At 32.7% G+C, this 21,769-nt stretch overlaps 2 protein-coding genes across 2 annotated transcripts; one reads left to right on the top strand and one right to left on the bottom strand.

Annotated features, from left to right (window-relative positions):
* The first annotated feature begins 9,604 nt into the window (after positions 1-9,604).
* Positions 9,605-11,660, top strand: LOC128157389 (uncharacterized). The gene is made up of 2 exons (XM_052819906.1): positions 9,605-9,737; positions 10,608-11,660. Exons 1-2 carry the CDS (start codon positions 9,686-9,688, stop codon positions 11,072-11,074), a joined length of 519 nt encoding a protein of 172 aa, XP_052675866.1. The 5' UTR covers positions 9,605-9,685; the 3' UTR covers positions 11,075-11,660.
* Positions 11,661-12,471: 811 nt separating this feature from the next.
* On the bottom strand, positions 12,472-17,511 carry LOC128191181 (uncharacterized). Its single transcript, XM_052863266.1, has 2 exons — positions 16,887-17,511; positions 12,472-13,643 (listed from the first exon to the last, which is right to left on the bottom strand). The coding sequence occupies exons 1-2, from the start codon at positions 17,251-17,253 to the stop codon at positions 13,060-13,062; spliced, it is 951 nt and encodes a 316-aa protein (XP_052719226.1). The 5' UTR covers positions 17,254-17,511; the 3' UTR covers positions 12,472-13,059.
* Positions 17,512-21,769: the final 4,258 nt, after the last annotated feature.

Genomic DNA, 21,769 nt, shown 5'->3' with positions numbered 1-21,769 from the left:
TCTCTATTATCAATATACATTAATCACATTCGTTCTGGCACAGCCCAATATACCAGATAAAAAGTAAATTTACTGCATACTCAAAAAAGGAAAATGTAGTTACTTAGCGACGAAGTTCATTTCATATTTGGATAATTCAAATCTCCCAAAGAACGTAATGGAAAATATTCTCATCTAGAAACTGTTTATCAAGTTAGCTGGGAATGTCCTGAACATTATTTTTCAAAGTGCGTTAATATCGACGATACGATGCGTTGACTTAGTCCCAAAACTAACGCACTTTGAACATTTTTTTCAAAGTGCGTATTTTTTCAAAGTGCGTTGTAACATTGAATGATTGCCTATTATGTTTGCTTGTATCTGCATATTAAGCGTCCAAACGTTGCTCGCCGACTCAAAAAGTCGTTTTACACTACGAATCTCTATGGAGCTTGGTCTTGGATAGAATGCAAAAAAAATAATAAATCAAATTATCTTTTTAAAACTTATCTTTTGTGTTAAAACTTTGCAAAAATTAAGCATGGTGATCCTGACTCAAAATACTGAAAATTACACCTCATTTAACAGACAAAAGTTTTGTTTCACAAGTATGTTACAACGCACTTTGAAAATTTACGCACTTTGAAATTTTTTTTAAAGTGCGTTAATTTTGGGACCAAGTCAACACACTTTGAAAAAAAAAATATTTGTTTTCAAAGTGCGTTGATATCGTCGATATTAACGCACTTTGAAAAAAAATATTTAGGGTTTAGTGAAAATAGTTGATAGTTTTATATACAATAAATGATTGTTTTAACCTTGTTTAGCTTAATGTGATATATTTAAAAAATCTCATTGCATTCTCAGCTAACTTGATAAACAGCTTCTAGAAGAATTTTTTTTCTTTTCTCGTTAGACAATATCGACAATTTACACAGAAAGAAAAATTCGGGAGGTTTGAATTATCCAAATATGACATAAATTTCATCGCTTAGCAACTGCATTTTCTTTTTTTTAAGTATGCAGCAAATTTACTTCTTATCTAGTATATTGGGCTATGCCCGAACGAATATGATTTATATATTTGAATAATGGAGATCAATGTATAATATATTCAATTGTTATACTTTCATGTTAAATACTGAAATCTGATTGGTTAAGACGCAGTTAATAATATTTACTATTACCCTAAGCGTTAGCAACGCACTTGGCAACGGGTAACATTAAAAAATGTTACATGCGCGAAAGTTATGCGCGTACGGTTCGCTGTAGAATTCACGTTATTCCTATATAAAAGCAGTAAAATTTTCTTTAAAATTTTAAAAAAGACATTCAGTATAACAAAATAAATAGTGCCTGTTTGGGAGGATAACAGTTGAAATTGACACCCCTCGAAAACCATTGTCAACCTCCGCTTCGCGTCGGTTGACAATGGTTTTCTCGGGGTGTCAATTTCAACTGTTATCCTCCCAAACAGGCACTATTTATATACTGGCTCATTGCAAATAAGATGCGAAAAAAGGATACATTAGTTCTGTTTATAAAAAACAATATGAACTTTGAAAAGATCAGTGCGAGAAAATTAACCCACATTCTAATGCTTATTTTTAAATTTATAATAATTCAATGTTCGTTAATGTAATATTCTTTTATTGAAGTGATTTATTTGATAAGATTACGAGAAGAGGGTTACTGTTGAAATACATACTTTGGAATCATTAAATTTCGTGGGGGCCAATTTTCGTGGATGGCTTAAATTTTACAGGTTCGTGGGGACGTAATTTCGTGTATTCTCATATATCTACAAAAGGAAACATGACTTTATTACCCTAATTAACAATTCGTGGAGGGTGTTATTTCGTGGATGAGAGGTAACCACGAATTCCACGAAAATTGAGCCACCACGAAATCTAATGATTCCACAGTAGATTCATTAACATACCAATGGAGAAGTTGTTCGGCAAGCTCGTTTTTTCAATAACACTGCATGTACTTATACAGGGCATATTTCTTTTTCCGATCTTAAATGTTAACCCAAAGTTGCTGAATATCAAATGTTTTGGAAGAAAAAATGAGTGACAAGGGACCTTGTTCTTGTAACCAATTGAATGATGCAATGGTATTTGACCTGTATCTTTGGTTAACCCCCACCCCAATCCCTGTTCTAAATACGGTGAATTAGATTTACGAGTGTTAACAAATCATCATACTATCAACAAATTAGAAATTCAGTTCCAGAATTTGTGATATAAAGATATTTTCAAAGTGCGTTAAATTTTGGACACAGTCAACGTACTTTGAAACTTTTTTTAAAGTGCGTTAAATTTTGGACCAAGTTAACCCACTTTGAAAAAATTTCAAAGTGCATTATGAAGGTACATCAACATTTTTTAGTATCGACACTCTTAACGCACCTTGAAAAAAAATATTTGTAATTTTACCACTGCAATGGTATGTTAAAAAAAGTACCCCCCCCAACCCAATCCCCCCAAAACAAGTTGATACAAGTTGATATTCTTAAGTTTTTCTAAATTATTATTTTCAATCAACTATCATACGTGTATAAGTAAATATATCCTACGGACTTTCCTTGCACCCTAACGTGGATTACCACTCACGAGTACAAAACAAGTAACGAGTTTATTGAAATTGGAAATAAAAGACATGTATGTAGTATGAACTTGCTAGACATTGTACTCCTTGAACTCGTGACGCTTCCATTACACCCCTGCCACTATTCGGTACTGTGAAGGTAATAAGGTTTTGTTTGAAGATGCATTTTTTATGAACAGATCGTGACAAAAGCGATAATAATTATGCAACACATATTAAAGTAAAAACAAATGGTGGCGGAAGAATTGTTTCCTAGAGTAGTCAAAGTAAAATAAATACCCTGAATTTCAAGGTCACAGGCAATAAAATTGAGATGCTGTCCTTCAGACTGTCAATCTGATAAATTTATAGAATATGTTTATGGCCTGTTATATACATGTACAAATGTATTGTGTGGGGAAGATATTGGCTTTTGAGGTTTGAGTGCCAATCATTTTAAAAAGGAGGAGACAAAACCTCGACTTTCAACCATGTACATAATTAAATGATCTCCTTTTTATTCTAACTATGAATGTAACGTATGAAACGCAACGAAACCATGAAATATTTTAATTTGAAAACAAGAACATGATTATTCAAACAAACGCACATGGAAATGTTGATAGGCTATGTTTGTAAAGTAGTAATTAATTTTGATTTTGTTTTTGCTAGTATAAATCTGCAAATATGTAACCAATTACGACTCAATTAACCATACATTATTATATAAAGGCGTTGACAACAACACTTTCTATGATTTGCTGATATTGTTTTGAGATATAATTTTGAATATGACATCACTTAAACAGACATAAACACACAGAAAGTCCACAAACTTTAAAGTTTAAATTATCCCATTTTTAATATGATTAATATAACTAATACCAATTTTTCATTCACGATAGATATATACCTGTTAGGGTGACAAAGTAATTGGTCAGCGTTAAATCTTACAACCTGAAACAATATGCGTAAGTAGTAATAACAACTTCAATGCATATAGACCATATTTCTAACTCGATCATTTGTCCGAAGTCACAATGCAAGTAATTTGAATCTAGACTCTAGAACAGCAACAATAAATTGTAGCTATCAGGTCTCTGGGAGACATTTTAAAAGGTTTTTCCTAATATATGTTTTAGATAAAGTTTGAGCTATTCGCTTTGCTCGTCTATCGGTCAGAGGATCACGATTTAGACAATGTAGTATAATAACTACATGTATATTAACATAATAGTTTTGTAAGAAAGATTGGCATTTCTGATATAATGATTGTCAGTAAGATTTAAAGAGCTCACACACTGTTCAAATTTTTGCGTTGGTTGACTCTGGTCTAATTGTTCTATGGCAGTAGTCAAAAACATAAAAAGTTTAAAGACGGACAAACCTATTTATAAACGAACATCTGATAGCAGTAAATTATGCCTTTACATCTTGAAATGTACTAGTAATCAAATTGAATTGTTCATTGAAACTGAAGCGATCACATCATTCTATTTACGTCCTAAATAAATTCTTCCAAGCAATAAAACATTTTATCGCATATTGATTGACGTTACTTTGTTTATATAGCATATTTTTAGAAGTCATAAATTTCCTGCAAAGAATGGTTATCATTGAATGAAGGCCAAAGGACAGTTGCATGGTTTTGCAATATATAGTGTAGGCATAACTGATAATTTGGCAAGGAAAACAGATAGTGATATAGAGCTACTATATACATGTATGACCTGTAAATAGAATATAGTTAATTCGTTCAAAACTGGCATCAATGATTATTTTGCACGAAATGTTATGCAACTTTGGCACGTTTCTGCATTTGTGCAAACTAGGTAACTAGTCAAAGGGATAATGAAAGTTTTCTCTTACCTAGTTACAGGGTTGTATTTTAAAGAGAACAACTTTGTTGCCATCACCAATCAATTTGACTTATTTATGAAACAGCAAACCAAGGGTATGTTTCAGACTCTAATCTCGTGTTGGTTTGGCATGAAAACATCTCGCTTCCCAAAATTTGGGACATGTTTGCTTTAAGAAGATCATTTACAAGCTAAAAAAAATTGTAAACAGATCAACAAGTTAAAAACAGTAAAACATCATAAAGAGTTACAGACATTGACAATAAATTGACAATAAAGTCATGAAAGTCATTTATTAGGAAGAGTTAAACAGGAACAATGACAAATACATGTATCTGAGCAGGCTAAGCCAAAGCATGCTGCAATTAATTCTGAATGTTTGTTGCATTTTAAAACATCTATTTTGGATAATCATTTACCATATTTTTCTTTGAGAATTTCGGTATATGCCAGATTTCAATTAAGATTATTAGTATTCATAGCATTCATATTAATATATTGACTAAATGCATAAAAATGAGAATAAATGTGAAAATAAAAATCAATTTTTTTTAACTTGAAAATGGTTTTCCTAATATATTACAATATGAGCAAATCGCTGTTATTCCTGCACAACAGCAAAAATGGCAAAGATGTCATAGTAGCGCATGAATAATATTGGTTTCTGCTTTTTTCATGTAGTTTATGTAAAAACACACCTAGTATCGCAATGAAAAGACATAATTATATTTAGGCATAAATAATATGTTCCGGTAAAATATTTTTATTTTTTTGCAATAAGAAGTTTTATTATTCATTTTGTCACAGTATACCATAAATTCAGAGGAAAAATGATGTAGGATTCACATTAGATCATGTTTATGGGTTGACATTGTAACAGAACGTCGATGAAAATTTTACTTTTGGAATATATGATTCAAATAGCAAATACACTCTATGTTTGACTTTTCCTACTTATCCTGGTCAAAATCGCAAACGCAGTTTCATCGCCATTTCGTGTATAGTCCATTAACAACTCATGTTTACCATGGCAAATTACTCAGGGTTACAGCCACAATAACCCCTTCCCCGGCAACAAAAAATAAATAAAAAATAAAAATAAATTAAGAATATGAATAAATAAGTAAACAAATTTAAGTATCTTAAGTCATAAATTATTTCAAAAACACAAAATATCAATATTGTAAACAAATATTGGTAATAGTATCCATGTTTTGTTTATATTTGAGGAAGATATGCTATGACAAAGAAAGCTTTATACATGTATTGATATAGGAAAAAGTTGGATTTGTTAATTTTTCTTTTTATCGCTAAGGTTTAATGCTACACCAAAAGTTTATATTATGGATTGTTAAAGCTACCATGGTCCGATTTTTTTGTTATTACAGTATCAAAATCTTTTCCATACAGATCATTTATCCCAGAAAGTTATGGACTTTCTCCTATTTACACCAGCAGAGTCGGTCTCCCTTCAAAGTTAGAAATATTCAAAGTAAATAAAAATAATTTCTTTTTGGGCAAACGAAAAAACAAACCAAAAATGCATCACGGGAATGTTTAGAAAATGAAACAGCTTAGTTTCGTCCCCCGAATGATTGGGGTTATTCAACCCGCATGCTATGCATCGATTGTAAAGAAAGCAGACTTCAGAAATATTAGCGAACAAAACGTACACATGTTTATTTGTAATTTGTCTGATCATTTCGACCTTTATTTAAAGCGATGTCAAATTCGTAATACAACCATACCTGTCTCGTCGTCAGGGGTGAAATTTAACATGAGGCGAAATAACGCGGTACCTTTCAATGTCGTTTGTTTTGTTAGCAAATGTTGTACGTATTTTTCTTCATTGAAATTTGGCATAATTGACGGGTAAAACTACTGCAATGTCTATTATTATACATATACTAAGCATAGCCATTGTTTAAAAGCGTGCATAAAATTTGATAAAATCGGACCAAGCAGCTTTAAAGTATCAATAATTTTGAAACATGACTTTGATATTCAAAGAGGGATATATTTTTTTTTATACCTGTTTGAGTTTTTTTTTATATGAAAAAATGGATAATCTGTGTTGGTTGCAAGTAACACACTGTAGAGTTTAAAATTTGGCGTGAATATTGGCGTGATATTAATACCTAATAAATTATATTTAGTAGTGTTAATAAGAAGTTTTAATATTTTAGTAAAACATCTTTGGTCATATTGTTCAAACCTTTGGATAATTTTCTTTTAAAGAAACGTGTCTTTCAGAAAAGAAAAGACACACATTTTCAAAAAGGAAATAAAATCAAATTGGCAAAATTTAAGAAATATTGCTGATTTACAAAATTTGACCCATCCCAATTAAAAACAAACTGATCTTGATCTAAATTGAAGAAAAAAAGAAATAAAAATCAACAATAGTTCTTCATTTGCAGCCAGGACATCAAATGAATCAAATTGTTCTCTTCATTTAGATTACAACCAAACATCCTATTTTTAGGTTGAAATTGTTATATATATTTTAATTTTTCCTAACTCGAGCCGAGATCACCGTAATTTCAATCGGGTGAGGGTTAGCAATGTTTCTTCAATTTCGCCAATGTGGTTCAATTTGTTTTTTGGAAGTATTAATGATTGATTTAATCTCCTTTTTATTAAATAAAAATAGTTCATAAAACAGGCATATCAACAGTCTCGTTTGAAGTAATCTTTTCGATACAACGACCTTGTTAGCAAATACAACCTTCCACTGGGTCGCATGCTGACCGACGTTTTCATACTAATTGTTAGTCCATAATTAATCACCTAATTGTCTAAGGACTTTTCCGCTTTTTCCCGATTACGATTACGAAAAAAAACCCGCACAGCGGGTGTGACCGGTCAGTATAGGTTGCTCACTCCTCCTAGGCACCTGATCTTAATGTTGCTTTGCTTTGAATTTGTACTTCGTTTTTAGGATTTTTGAGATGATCGAAAGTTTGTTATTGTCAATTTTGTCATCTATAGACTTGAAAAATATGAATTAAGGGGATGTTCTGAGTGATTAAAAAGACATAGCAAAATGACATGCAGGACTTCGTATTTATTGTTTTTATATCTGGCAATGTTTTGGCAACATTTTTGGCAAGTTTTGGACAGAAACAAGCCAGTTCTTATCCTCACATTTACAAGATGGCCGCACACACCCCTTAAACATGTTTTTTTTATTTTCATCAATGATTGTTTAAATAAAAAAAAAAATGATAAAACGATTTATTGTAACATTCAGAGGTCATTAGCATGAACTATTAGCCCATTGATTTAAATTGAAAAATAGCAACACAATAGTAGGTATACAATTGTACAATTAGTAGTTTTTGTCCCATATAGTGGAATTTGCGTAAATTTAGAGAAAGCCTAATACTTATCCTTCAGTACGATTTTTAAAAAAGGAATCATGTAAAAAATAAACACTCTTTATTTAATCACGGAAAAAGGTATCCCGGTACCTATATTTAATTTGACATCATTTTAAAGAGGATTTCAAGAGCTTGTTTAATGCAGTTTTTTGAGAGACTGTAGGCAATCTAGATATATTTCATTAGTCAAACATGGACAAAACTCTGAGATTTGTTACTTTTATCCTTCATATCTTATTGAAAATGGTTATTTAGAACAAGATTTTTCGTTGTGTTTACCAAAACTGTAAGCCCCGATATACCCTATGAAAGAAAGACATTGTTACGAAGCATCATTAAAAGGGTTTATATATTGAATTTCATAAACCTGTAGGCACCTTTCAATTACTAGATATTGACCTTTGGAAAGTATTAATATTCCACCGAGTGCTACATGATTTGGTTTCAATCTTTTTTTTCTTTCAAAAAGCGAGTAAATTCTTTTTCCTATGTCACTTTATTTTTTTTAAAAAATCAGTTGTCTTGTAAAAAAGTGTTAATTTTATTGTTATGATGCTTGAAACATTCTTGAACTTACGTCAATCGAAGCGGCTTTCTAGGTCAACGCAAAGAAAGTATGGATCAACGTTATTGCCATAATTTGCAACACATATGGATGCAAATAATAAAGTATCAGTTGTTGATGTAAATGGGGATATATATGCGGGTTGGCACATGATTACATCTCCCATTAAGCTCCTCGGGCTTTATTGCATTTGATCACGTGACCAACCCGTATTTACATTCCTATATAATGGATCTAAGAGGATGACTGGGGAAAGTCAAAGTCGAGTGGATATTGAATATACACTATAGCTATATTTATATAATAAATTTTCACTTTATGTTAAATGTTCTTCATGCTAAAAAACATGGACCTGTTGTTTGAAGGTTTTAAAACATTTATTCATAAATTATTCCAACTTATAAAATTATCCATATAAATTTTAAATAATTTCCATTTTCACTATTTCACTTAATAAACCCTGATTAACGTAAGCTTCAAAGGAAAATGCACGGTTATTCTACACATACATGTAATCCTTATTAAGCTTAAGGGGTTTATTGCATTCTTTTCCAGTAGAATTTCATATTCTGAACCATTTCCTTTCTAAAACACTTTTAGATCCAAAAAGAGAGATTTTTAAACAAAATTCTACATTATTTACATTCTGCATAGAATGAAAACAAGTATAAGTATAATGTCAAATACCAATAAATGTTTTCCTCTGCTGAACAAGTGGACAAAGTAAACATGATAGCAATCTATAACTACAAAATAACATTTAACCTCCATTTTCCCCTTTTATTGCAAAAAATCAGGTCATTTAAAACCATCCGCTCCCGGTATAAACTAATTTTCTGACAGAAATGATAAAATTATGCAACCATCCACATATTGTTGAGTTTGTTTGTCAAGTATTTCAGTCAATATGACTGTAAATGTAAGGATTTACAAGGTTAGAGGTGACAAATGATGCCCTATAGTATCCATAGGATCACCTCCTTGGAGGGAGCAATTATGACCTTGTCGGTAGGTGATTGATTATTGTGGGTTTTTTTTTTGCGAACCTATGAACTAGAGTAAGGGACTATTTCCATTGGTTAAAAATACCCACGATTTCATATTGAAAAATCATAAATTCTGTTTACGTGCATGTATATAAATCTGTGACATTGAATAATATCTGTACCAAATTAAAACAGCTCTGGTGTCAGAACGTAGTGTCACAAGGCAAGATCTTATTTAAAGTTATGCATCAATGTTGGAAGTCATTTTCTTTATATCTTTATTTTTTGAAAATTTAATCACTATTTTATTTGTTTTTCCAGATGAAAACGGTTGTAATCTTTTTCATTTTGCTGGCAAAGGTCAATGCTCAAGGTAAAATTTACTTTTTTTATGTAGTGTTTTAATGCTTCTGTGATGATAAAAGCATCTATACACCTTTATAAATAAGTATATTATATAAGACAATAATTTGCGTCTCTTTCATCGGGTAAAAATACATCACGTGACATTCATTCTTTAACGATATCGACGCGAAAGCGCACCCGCGGAATATAACATCGCAAGACACGGCAGTATCAACAAAAATTAGTATTGTAAAGACAAGTGATCAATGGGAATTATGAAATACAGAATATCAAAAATAATAAAGTGCGAAATGTTCATCAATCATATTCCGTTTATAAAAATTTCTAATATTTAAAAAAATGTTATTGAAAGCCTCTCTGTTCACTTTGTTCATCATAAAGAGGCAGATGACGTCATCGTAAGCTGTTCAGCAAGATCGGCCCCTTTGTTTTTTAGTGTGTCGGATTAATTGATGACGGTGTTGTAAATTATGTCATTATTTTTTTGTTTTATTGTTATTAAAAATAGAAGTGATTATCAAAATATTGATAGCTTGAATTCATAATTGATGCGTTAATATTTTAAAAGATTGCGGATTATTTTAAGTTCATAATGAACAATTCATTAACCTTTTTGTATTTATAAACCAATTCCTTGACAGCCATAATTGTGCTGTGGGTGATTATATAATATAACTATTATGGACTTCATTGCACGGTGAATATGTGGTTATATGGACCCATGTCAAGCGATATCGACCTCAGACACAAAAAAGTGATATCGACCTCGCAAGCTCGGTCGAAATCACTTTCTGTGACCTCCAGTGAAGTCCATAATTGTATAATATATTTGATATATCATAGTTAAACATTAAGTTTTTTTCAACATATCTTTTAGTGAACTCAACCACCACAGATCCTTTTGTGAGCATCGAATCGAGTGCCAGTACGACTGCACCGGTTATAACAACTAGTGCACTAGTTGTTACCTCTAGTTCGCCGGTCGCTATTACTAGTACACCGGTTACTACTTCTAGCACGCCTGTTTTACCTACTAGTAATTCGGTCGTTATCACTAGTGCACCAGTTGCTACCACTAGCGCACCAGTTGTTTCCTCTAGTGCGCCAGTTGTTCCCACTAGTACGTCAACAGCTTCCACTGATGCACCTACTGTTTCGACAAGTACATCTATTGCTCCTACTAGTACCATAGTTGTTACTGCAAGTACTGCAACCACCACTACAGGGAACAGTACTGCGCCGGAGGGTGGAGGAAAAGGCGGGGCCAGTGCTTTGTTGCTAAGCTACTACGTGTTTGTTCTGACTCTCATTGGTACGCACACTATGCTGTTGGTGGACTTCTGATTTACTAGATGTTGTTATTTATCGGAGCTTATGTGATAGGCCTATGATCTGTGAAGGGAGGCAAAAATTTAATGTATTAGTTTGTGATATTATCTAAAATGTAATCTCATTTTATATATCGATCATATTTGATCATAATGTCCATTATATAATTGATTTCTTTCTGTTATAAGTTTTAGAAAACTTTGTCAATATTTATAAACATTTGTGTTAATTTAATATTTTGCCATAAATAAAGAGACGTTTGATAAGTGAAAATCTAAATGATAAGAATTAAAAAAAAATGTTCGAATGCATTTCGACATATAGTACTATAACCTAATACTTGTTGCATGGTTGATTTGCTACGGAATCAGTGAAAAGATTGACGAAAACCATCAGGAGATTCATCGTAATAAACAGGAAGAGGTATGGGTTACGTTGCAATTGGCACCCGAATATTACCAAAAGCAGCTATGTGTGGAGACCGAATGATACGCAGTGTGAAAATCGCCATGGTGGATACAACAAGTGTTAAGGTTTAAGGAGCTAAAGAATCAAGAAACAGCTAACCAACATCTCAATTCAGAAAGCTACCACCCACCAGATGCATTATAAGCCAGATACACAATGAAAACAACTCAGCGTATTGTAGATTGTAGGAGTCCCGCCAAAGATGATAGATAGATAGATAGATAGATGGATAGATAGCCTGATACAGAATCATTTCTAGGTGATCATAGTATTTGAAAAAAATACAATTTTGAGTATGACTTTGATATTGTGAACAATGTATACTAAAATAATTAAATTATATTATACTAAATGAAAAAATATAATCTACTATAACTTAGATATACATACCACTTTAATTCAAAACGGCTCATTTAATATGAATGATAATTGAAAATAAAATCAAGTGTTTATGGTACGAATTTGATAAATCTTAACCTTTAAAAAATAGAATTTACGCTAGCAATAAATTTTGAATTGTATCTTGACATTTCTAGAATAAGGAGGAAAAATAAGTTATCCACGAGGTATCATATATTTCTCTGATCGTATAAAAAGCGTCAAGAATAGCTTTATTAAGGCCACTTTAATTTACTCATAGTCCGTTTCTGGTGAAATTATATCTTATGTATGATTTACAACTACAGTCTATTCAAATTTACTACTTACACTATGTGCGACCTGTCGGCAGGAGATGCCTACTTCTCCTAAAAACCTGATCCCATCTCCAATGCATTTTTAATGCTAAATTTTTATCTTAGTTAGGAAATACCTAAATCTTTGATAAGAAACATTTTCCTATTAATTGTGACATTTCCAGTTGTTATTCAGAATTTCTTGCAGGTGAATTTTGTTTCTATTTTAAATTGATTTTTTTATAATTAAGCTGCCTATCAAGTTATTTCATGACCTTTGCCCAAATAGATATGCTTTTTATGTTTCTAGCTAATACCAATTTCATAACAACAGACAATTATGATTCAGATATTTACCTTGATGTATATACAAAACTAAATAGACTTTTGTTTGTTTGGCGTAGTTGTCATGGCCGTTTAATCAAATGTGCAAAAATTAGATAAGTACATGAATATCAGATAGATATCAGTCAGATATATAGTACATGTACATCAGATAGATTTCATACATGTACATTGAACTCGACATGCGCCGTTCAAACAATATGGCAGCATATATCAAATATATATATGTAATATACAATATTAGAAATACTCTCTTGACCCGAGGAGCCTGGAAAAAACAGTGCCCCACGGAGACAGTATTCTAATCAAAATTATGCCAAATGGATCACGGACACTGTCACGTGAACCATCCGCCAATACCAGGCGGCAATTTTGACAACAATGACACCTGTAGATATGATACATAAGAATGTCTATACTTGGACATTCTAGATTCAGATATATGTATATGATATATAATAAGATAGATAATTAAACGGACCATGACTTGCCACAGATATATCAGCTAGTATTTTAAGGATAGGTGCGAGAGGAAGATGTCACAAACTGCACAATAGCATTTTTCAGGGAATTTATGTATATATTGTTACCCAGATCTGACAAATGCACACCATCTAATCTTAATAATCGCTTTTGAGTTATCTGGATATCTGGATATTTGATAGATGCACCATTAAGCTTTTTCAAAACAAATGTTGCAATGGCACTATTTATTCTACGCCTAGAGTTTTCACCTTCAATGGTTGATAAAGACTGCCTCCAATTACTTCTAGGTAATATATGTGACCATACAATGAGAGTGTTTGGCAAGAGGTCTGCTATTTGAGATAAAGTTAGTTTCATGAATTTTTGAATACCTTTTAGGGTATTTTGAGGGTCCCCAATATTATTACCCCCGCAGTGAATTATCAAAATAGTTGGTTGTTTATTAGCTATTAACATACTTGACACAGTTGTATACAAGTACTCCCAAACCATTCCCCTTCTACCATTCCAATTAATGGTAAAGTGGTTTAATCCAAGGTTTAACTGATTTGTGGTCTCTGCATATTTCTGTGCCCAATGAATAATAGATGAGCCAATGATCCAAACTGAATCTGAAATTTATGTATGATTTCACAGCATAAAACTAAAAATACTATTAACATGGTCTTATGTAGGATTTGAAAGCTGAGGAACTCCATCTACCCATGTGCTTGATTTGTATTTCAGAAACCCCTTTTAAGTACAGGTAAGTTGCACCTCCAATCCTAAATGAGTGCGACTTGAATGAATTTGTAGGTACCTCTAGGAATTTTAAGGATTTATACAGCATGGATGAAAATTGATATTGAGTCAATGGTTTAGTATTGCAGTGGGCAAATAGATGTGTTGCTTGAATGCATTGCCTATGACTTTGAAATTTTTGAAAAATTTGAAACATCAAAAAAGAATCTGGTGTTTTGGGTATTCTAATGGATGAACCATTACCAAATTGATCTGTTTTTGAGCAACCCACAAAAACTATAAATTCATCCTCCAACATTTGAACATGATTTCTTTCCAATGCCACTAGTTCACTTACTCTCAATAAAGCAAAAAATGCAATGAGAAATGCTGACTGAAATAAATGTGCTTCATACGAAGAAATAGTTAAATGTGGAATGATACTGGTAATTTGTGTTAATAAAGACAATGTAATTGGTTGTCTAATGTCCTGAGTTCTGCATGACCTTTTAAATCCTGCTAACAACTTTTTGACCAAAAAGGATTCTGTAGCATTCTGCCAACCATGTAAATTTACAACAAAACTCAAACCAGCCATATAAGATTTTGCTGTTGAAAATGCAAATCCAGATTCCTTCATATAAGCTATAAACATTACTATATGATCTATAGGTGGTGGCCACAAATGCTCAAAGGAAGCTTGAACTCTGAAATTAAAAAATGCTTGGATGCCTTGTTTATAAACTTTACTCGAGTTTTCAGATATACTGGCTTCTAACAGTTGACCTATAGTTGATGAATAATCTCCCAAAATGGAGCAGGAATTTGACATGGAAAATTGTCTGCTGTAGGAGCCAACTGTCGGAATCTTGACCACTGAAAGCGAGAAATAGCATCTGCTATATTGTTATTTTTTCCCGGAACATGTATAGCTCTAACCTGGATATTATAACTAAGGGTATACAATACCAACGCTCGAATCAAAACCATGACCCTGTTATTTTTTGAAGACTTTTGATTAATAATATGAACTAATGAGAGATTGTCAATATGCAACAATAACTTTTTTGCATAGAGTTGTTCTGCCCAAATAAAAACTCCCAAAACAATAGGCACAAGTTCAAGAAAAGTAATATCTTTTGTTGTCTCATAAAACCAATGTGAAGGCCAAGCCAAATAACACCACTGACTGCCAAATATAACCCCACAACCTTTTGAACCTGAGCTATCTGTATAAAATTTGAGTGTCTCATCATCTTGCCATGTCAAAGATGGAAAAGAGGTTAATCCATTAAACTTTGTAAGAAATTCTACCCACATTTCTAAATCCAATCTGATTTCTTTTGAAATTCTTATGAAATGGAAAGATTTTTTACCTCCTGCTAAAGCCGCATATACACGACTACAAAATGCTCTTCCTGAGGGCAAAGCTTTAACCACAAATGCTAGTGACCCTGCTAATGACTGTAATTTTTTAACGGTGACCTTTTTACAACTTAAAGCATCATTAATTTTTTCCAAAAGTTCAGTAACTTTATTTTTTGGAATGAAAATAGTTCTTGAAACTGTGTCAATGCCTAATCCTAAGAAACAAATAGATGTACATGGACCTTCTGTTTTTTCTGGAGCTAATGGGATCCCTAAAATTTCAGATAACTTTATCATATGAGCCATTAACATCTCACAATCAGCTGTGTTTGCTCTACCTATAAATAAAAATTATCTAAATAATGAATGATCCCCCTTGAATTTGACCTTTGCTGCAGCTCCCAGTGAAGGAAGGAAGAGAACATCTCAAATAATGAACATGAAATTGAGCAACCCATTGGCAAGCATTTGTCCACATAATATGAATTTAAAAACTTGAAACCTAGCAAGCAGAAATCTTCAGGACAGACTGGCAACAATCTAAAAGCACTTGAAATGTCCATTTTGGCCATTAATGCACCCTCCCCCATCTCCTGAATCAGTGACAAGGCTTGATCAAATGTAGAGTACGACACTGAACAATATTGCTGATCAATGTGATCATTGATACTATTACCCACTGGGTGTGATAAATTAGAAATCATACGCCACCCTCCTTGCTTTTTGGGGAGGATACCAATAGGATTACACCGCAAATTTGAAATAGGTGGACAGGGAAAGGGGCCTAAAATTCTACCCAATTTTATTTCTTTATTTATTTTTTCATGTAACTCAACAGCATGTTCCTCTGCAGATATCATGTTTTTAAATTCAACCTTTTTTCTAATGCCTGTATATTGAAGTGAAAACCCATTTTTAAACCCATTTGATAGAACTGTTGCTATTTCTTTGTTTGGGTAATTTACCAGTAAAGAATCGAAGTTAGATGTATTAATTGGAGTGCTGCCAATATCCCATAATTTATGTAACAAGTTACATGTAGGTTTGCCGTCCTGTGGTTTGTTGTCGATTCCTGAAAAATTTGTTGTTGGAATTAAAATTTTCCGAACGAGCAGGTGCATTTTTGGGAATTTGATTAGATTGATTATTTTTGAAGCAGTTAATGGAGGGATGATATGCATTACATGAAATGCACTGATGCAAATACTTGCAATATTGTTTCTGACAAACACCCTCATAATTGTAGGCATAACATTTCAAATACCTACGAGTTGACAATTGGGTTTTATTAACTGTTTGCATGTAAAACAACCATAGTTCAGCATCAATAGATCCCCAGTTTAAAGAGGAGTCGACGGACTTCTTTAAGCGAAATTGCACATCATAATCCAACCAACCTGAATTGTTACTAGCAGCCCCCCTTTTTATTGTTGACATATACCTGAAGAGTGCACGTGAAATGGCTTGTAGTGGATGTTTTTCTAAGTATATAGAAGCATATATGAAAAATGCATCCATCCATTGCGAGAAGTTTGTAATTTTTGTTTCTTTATTTTTTGGTTTGACCTGAAAAACACCCCCCTCGAAAACAATTTGATTTTGCATTTCTGTGCAAGGCTCTTGAAGCAACAATTTGTTTAAATGAACAAATTCGCCATTCCAAATTTTATCTTTAAGAGCTTGGGATACATGGGATCCCAGTATAGAAGTAACACTGTTAAATGGGTTTGGCGCGTCAATATTATTTTCCAAATAATTTTCTGTACCTTGATTCATGTTGGTGGGAACATGTGATGACAACGCACTTGGTGCGTCAGGGGTGGGATTAACTATGGGCGGCATGTTGTGAGGAATCATCCCAATCATCCCGCTCCGTGACATTCCCTGGCCTGCTTCAGTTGACGCCTGTGTCGCTGGTGTCGTCGGAGCCGCAGGTGTTGGAGGAGTCGCTTGTGTCGGAGGAGCATTAATATTGGAGATGTTTGCAACGGGCTGTCTCACTTGACCTCCTCGACGATTTCCGCGACGACCTCGTGCCAATACACTACTCGAGGCAACTGTATTTGTTCCATTTGGCACGGCTGCGTATGGGCTTCTCGCCTTAGATGCCCTTTGGTTCCTTACCCTCAGCATGATATTGAAATAATATGCCGGTATAAAGTAATAAAACTCGCCGATTAATACGATAAAACTTGATTATTTCTCTAGTTGATTTTTTGTGACCGACTCAGGGAACAGTTGAATATAAAAGGAAGAGCTTAACGCGCACGCTCCAAGACCAGGAAGTGTAGAGTTATTGCCCTTGAATTAACATTACTAGAGTTATAGTTCTTGCCCCAAACAATATGCTTAACTGCATGAAATAACAGGGTTTATCCATATTTGATAAACCTAATTGTTTCTAAAAATACATATACATTATTATTAATTTAGAATTGCATTGATTGTTTCTAGATTGTTTGACTTCACATCTTTATGATTTTTTAAATACATTTTTAATGATAAGGATGATGACATGATTGCAATGTAATAGTTGACCGAAAGAAATCTAGCCAGCTGTAAAGTTAATTAATTAGAAAAATTACTAAAATAAATTGTGTGACTTAAGACACATTCATGCCGTTTTGTTCCTAATCTAAATTGAATATCTACATCTAAATTGGATAAATATTTTTTCTGTTTGTGTAAATTTATATGCTGGGAAAAGGATCAAACTAAATACATAATTGTATGCATGTAGGAATTGGAGAAATTGTATTAAACGTTGTTTACAAATATATAAAAGTTATAGACGATCAATACTTTTAACATGCCCAATCATGACGTGAATCTTTGTTATTGACGCGTAAATTATATAACCCCCAATTATTCGGTCAATGGGCATGTTAAAATTTGTTATGTTTCGTTCTAATATCGTTATAAGCTGCCTAGTGATAAACCTAGTATTCATAAACACAATGTTAAATACATTTTACATTTTGTTTTATCTTTGAAAGTTTATAATATGATTCAGTGTTAACAAATTTGACTTGAATGCATTAAACAATAGCAGAATTAGTCGTAGCAGAAAACTCAAATGTAAGAAAGATTACCTATACATTTTGAAGTTACCTATCTTAGACTCTTGGTAAATTTAGTTATCATCTTTTTTTATATTGAATTACATATCAACTATTTAAAGTTTTCCAAACATTAATTGGTCACAAAATACGCACTTTGAGAGAATGTTTCTCTCCCTTTGAGTACAATATAGGAAAGGAAAAGATCTATAAAAGTTTCTATGTTGAATTTTGCAGTAGCATTTATTCGATGAAATTGAAAACCTTTCAAATATATTAATGCTCTTATCCATATTGCAGAAACGTCCATAATGACTACGTAGCATATCTAAAATATTCGAGAGTTAAGACGACTTGTTAACATTTCCTATGCTTAAAAGTCAAAATAAAAAGTTTAAACATAGTACTTTTAAGGATTAGGTTAGTATTCAGACAAATGCAAAAAAGTAGAATTAAATACATGTTTGTTTCTCTACCAACGTGTCGTTGCAAGCATATTTAATCGGACGGTGATGATACGGCGATGAATCGAAGCATATTGATAAAACTTTTGTATCTAAACTGGTAGGCTGAATAAATTTAAACAAAACTTCAAGTCAACAATTTATTTGATGTAAAGATGAATGCAAATACTTTCTGCTTAGCCAAGACAAACACTTTTGCTTTGTTGTTTAATTGAGCAGTTAAATCCCTGATATTTATTTCTATTATTTACCCTTGACAATTTAAAGGGAAATATAAAACTGAAATGATAAAAAAAATTTACTATAAAACTGTAATAAAAAGCTAGAATATAACACAAATATGCAGCCCAAATTACTCGATGAAAATTGACAATAACAAACTGTCATCCATCTCAAAAATCCAGAAAGCGAAATACGAATTTAAAGAAGAGTAACACAGACCTCTAAAAAGATAGAAGTGGAATCAGGTGCCTAAGAGGAGTAAGCATCATTTGCCGACTGGCCCACCTGCCGTGTGCTCATTGTCCAGATCATGAAAAACGGAAGAAACCGTAGTTAGTCCGGTGTATAAATAAAGGTCTAACAAGTATGAAAAACACCAGTCAGCCTGTGTCCTAATTAAACAATGTACTTGCTGATAAGGTCGTTGTATCGACCACAGAACTTGTGTAAAGATGATTTTAATCGAGGTTCTTGATACTCTTGCTCCAACAACTTGTTTGTAAGTAGCATGCCTCGTTTAATAAAATGTTCGTATGTAGAGCATGTTCTTGCGCAACGAATAAGCTGAGAGACATAAACCTATAAGCAGGTGATGGTGGTATATTGCGACATAAGTATGGGAAGTTGACGGTGGAAAAATTAAAATTATCACGTTTATCATAGTTAGTTTTGTTGTTAGGTAACCATTAACGTCTTTTTGTATTAAAATGTCCAAATATGAAACATATGTTTCGCAATCTGTGGTATCTTTTATTTCAAGCTCACTGGGATATATTGAATTAAAATGTGAGTGAAAGTAACAGTTGTCAATGAATAAATTATCATTAATATATCTAAATGTGGAGTTGAAGGCCAATATCTTACAGAGATGCTTTAAGGTTAGTTTGAAAATGATGAAAAGGGCGATGCTTTTTCTTTGTATCATTCTTTCGGCTCTAATTCGAAGTATCGCAACACCACATTAAAACACCACCAGCATAGGCAGTTAGGCAAATTCACAGATAAGTCTGGTAATTTTTTAAACCGAGTTATACTTCTTGTCATACAAAAAGTAGTAGACAGAACCTTTTTTATCAACCTCAGTATAATCAGAATTCTAGTATGTGTCTTTATGGTTGATGTTGCACAAATGTAAACACTTTTTTGGTTTTAGTCACTCTAATGATGATCTATCTTTATTTTATTTTCTGGTCTGATTTTGTATAAGTCATATACGGTTAAAGTGCTTTCAGTGTTTACCACGCTAACTAGCTACAGAAACCCCATATCCGTCTTCTATAAGGTAACAGCAAACTCTACGTCCTGGTTCTTGGCTCCATTTTTACAAGCTTCAACTATTTTAACAAGTTTCTTTCATGACCCCCCCCCTATTTTTAAGGTATATGGTTTTGCAATAACCACAAACACTATTTTATTTTAAAGATCAAGACGCCCCTTCCATGAAAACTTTGATCAAAAAAGAAAGAAGAACAAAAGTGTTGACTCCTATGTTATCGATGTCATTTCACAATCACTTTCTTCAATACTTCTAATTGAAAATTAAAAAGGATTTGTTATCTTTTTAGGTGTACCATTATCTTCTACTATCTTTTAAGCTATTTATGGGATCTTTTCTCCTGATAAATTGAATGATTCACTAGTGTATTTTCTTATCATATAGCTACTGAACCTGTCTAGGTTAAATAAACTAGCTAATTTTTAATTCTAACTTCTTTCTTGTCCATATCTTTACAGTATTCTCTCGGCGAACGTCTGAAAGAAATGAAGGCGTTAAACGTATTTTTCGACCAGAAATGAAGCATCGCTTTCGAGAGATTGAATAAATTCCACTGCAAGGTTTCTCTTTTTACTCATGTACCCTCTCACTGTGTCCTTAAATTTCACTTCTGTATTCAACTCTTCATATCCTTGCTGAGACAATTCCAAATTGAACTTGAATATGGTTTGGATTTAAATAACTTACATAGAGAAGTAATAGAGTAGTGGATAATGGACTCGATTTTCATCGCTGCGATCCTAGTTCGATCCCCGTGATCGACAGTATGTATGTGATAGGTATGGCGATCGCACGCGGGTTATCTCCGGTTACTCCGGCTTCTTCCCACACCAATGGCCCCCTCACGCTAACATCCGTGACAACGAGAGATTTTAATATAAGCTGTAGAACTTGCTTATCAGTGGTTGTAAAATAAATAAAGTTCACTTTCTCTTTCAGTTTTGGAGAAGAAATAAGAAAGCCCCGGTATAGTTGTTGCACTAAACGACATGTTGACTAAAGTTATATGAAACAGTAATTAGGATATTTTCTTGTCTTGAAGGACATTGACAATTGAGACAGTTTTAAAAAATAAGAGATTTGTATTAAAGATAAGTAAAAACATTCAAATTTGAAAGTTAAAACATACAACTTTCTTTCTTCCTAAATAGTATATTATAGCTAAATAATTCAAGTTTAACAAAAAAGATGGTACAGTTTCTTTCAATGTATGCCCTAAAATTTAAAAAAAGTTGTTTAAATTTCACATAAAACACATATAACATCTTTAAAGAACCAAGTTATGCCCTTTTATTCTGTTTTCAAAAGAGAATAATAATTTCAACATTATGTCATATTATTAAGATGTAGTCATACATGAAGAAAAATGGCATTTTCTCATAGTCTTCTCAGAGAGACAAAATGTGTCCGCAACCGTCGCCCACAACGAAATTAATATATTTCATGTGATATTCCACGATAAGGTGATGATGTCGTTGTAGGCGATGGCTGCGGACATTTTTTCTAATTAAAAAGCCCACAACAACTGAAGAATTGGTGTATTCTGCTCAGTTTTATGGAAAATAATGTAAATTCCCTATTTTACGCGAGTACTTAATTTCGCAATTCCGCTGTTTTGTTTCAAATTG

Source organism: Crassostrea angulata, chromosome 7, assembly GCF_025612915.1.
Source record: "Crassostrea angulata isolate pt1a10 chromosome 7, ASM2561291v2, whole genome shotgun sequence".
NCBI lineage: Eukaryota > Metazoa > Mollusca > Bivalvia > Ostreida > Ostreidae > Magallana > Magallana angulata.
The sequence above is the reverse complement of the archived record's forward strand: the minus strand, read 5'-3'. Positions and strand labels throughout refer to the sequence as shown.

Excerpts from the sequence above, each read along its gene's own strand:
- LOC128157389 (XM_052819906.1), top strand. The coding sequence starts at position 9,686 with ATGAAAACGGTTGTAATCTTTTTCATTTTGCTGGCAAAGGTCAATGCT. Across the intron at positions 9,738-10,607 it reads GGCAAAGGTCAATGCTCAAG|TGAACTCAACCACCACAGAT; the intron begins GTAAAATTTACT and ends CATATCTTTTAG.
- LOC128191181 (XM_052863266.1), bottom strand. The coding sequence starts at position 17,253 with ATGCTGAGGGTAAGGAACCAAAGGGCATCTAAGGCGAGAAGCCCATAC. Across the intron at positions 13,644-16,886 it reads TCCCACCAACATGAATCAAG|ATTCAGTTTGGATCATTGGC; the intron begins GTACAGAAAATT and ends CATAAATTTCAG.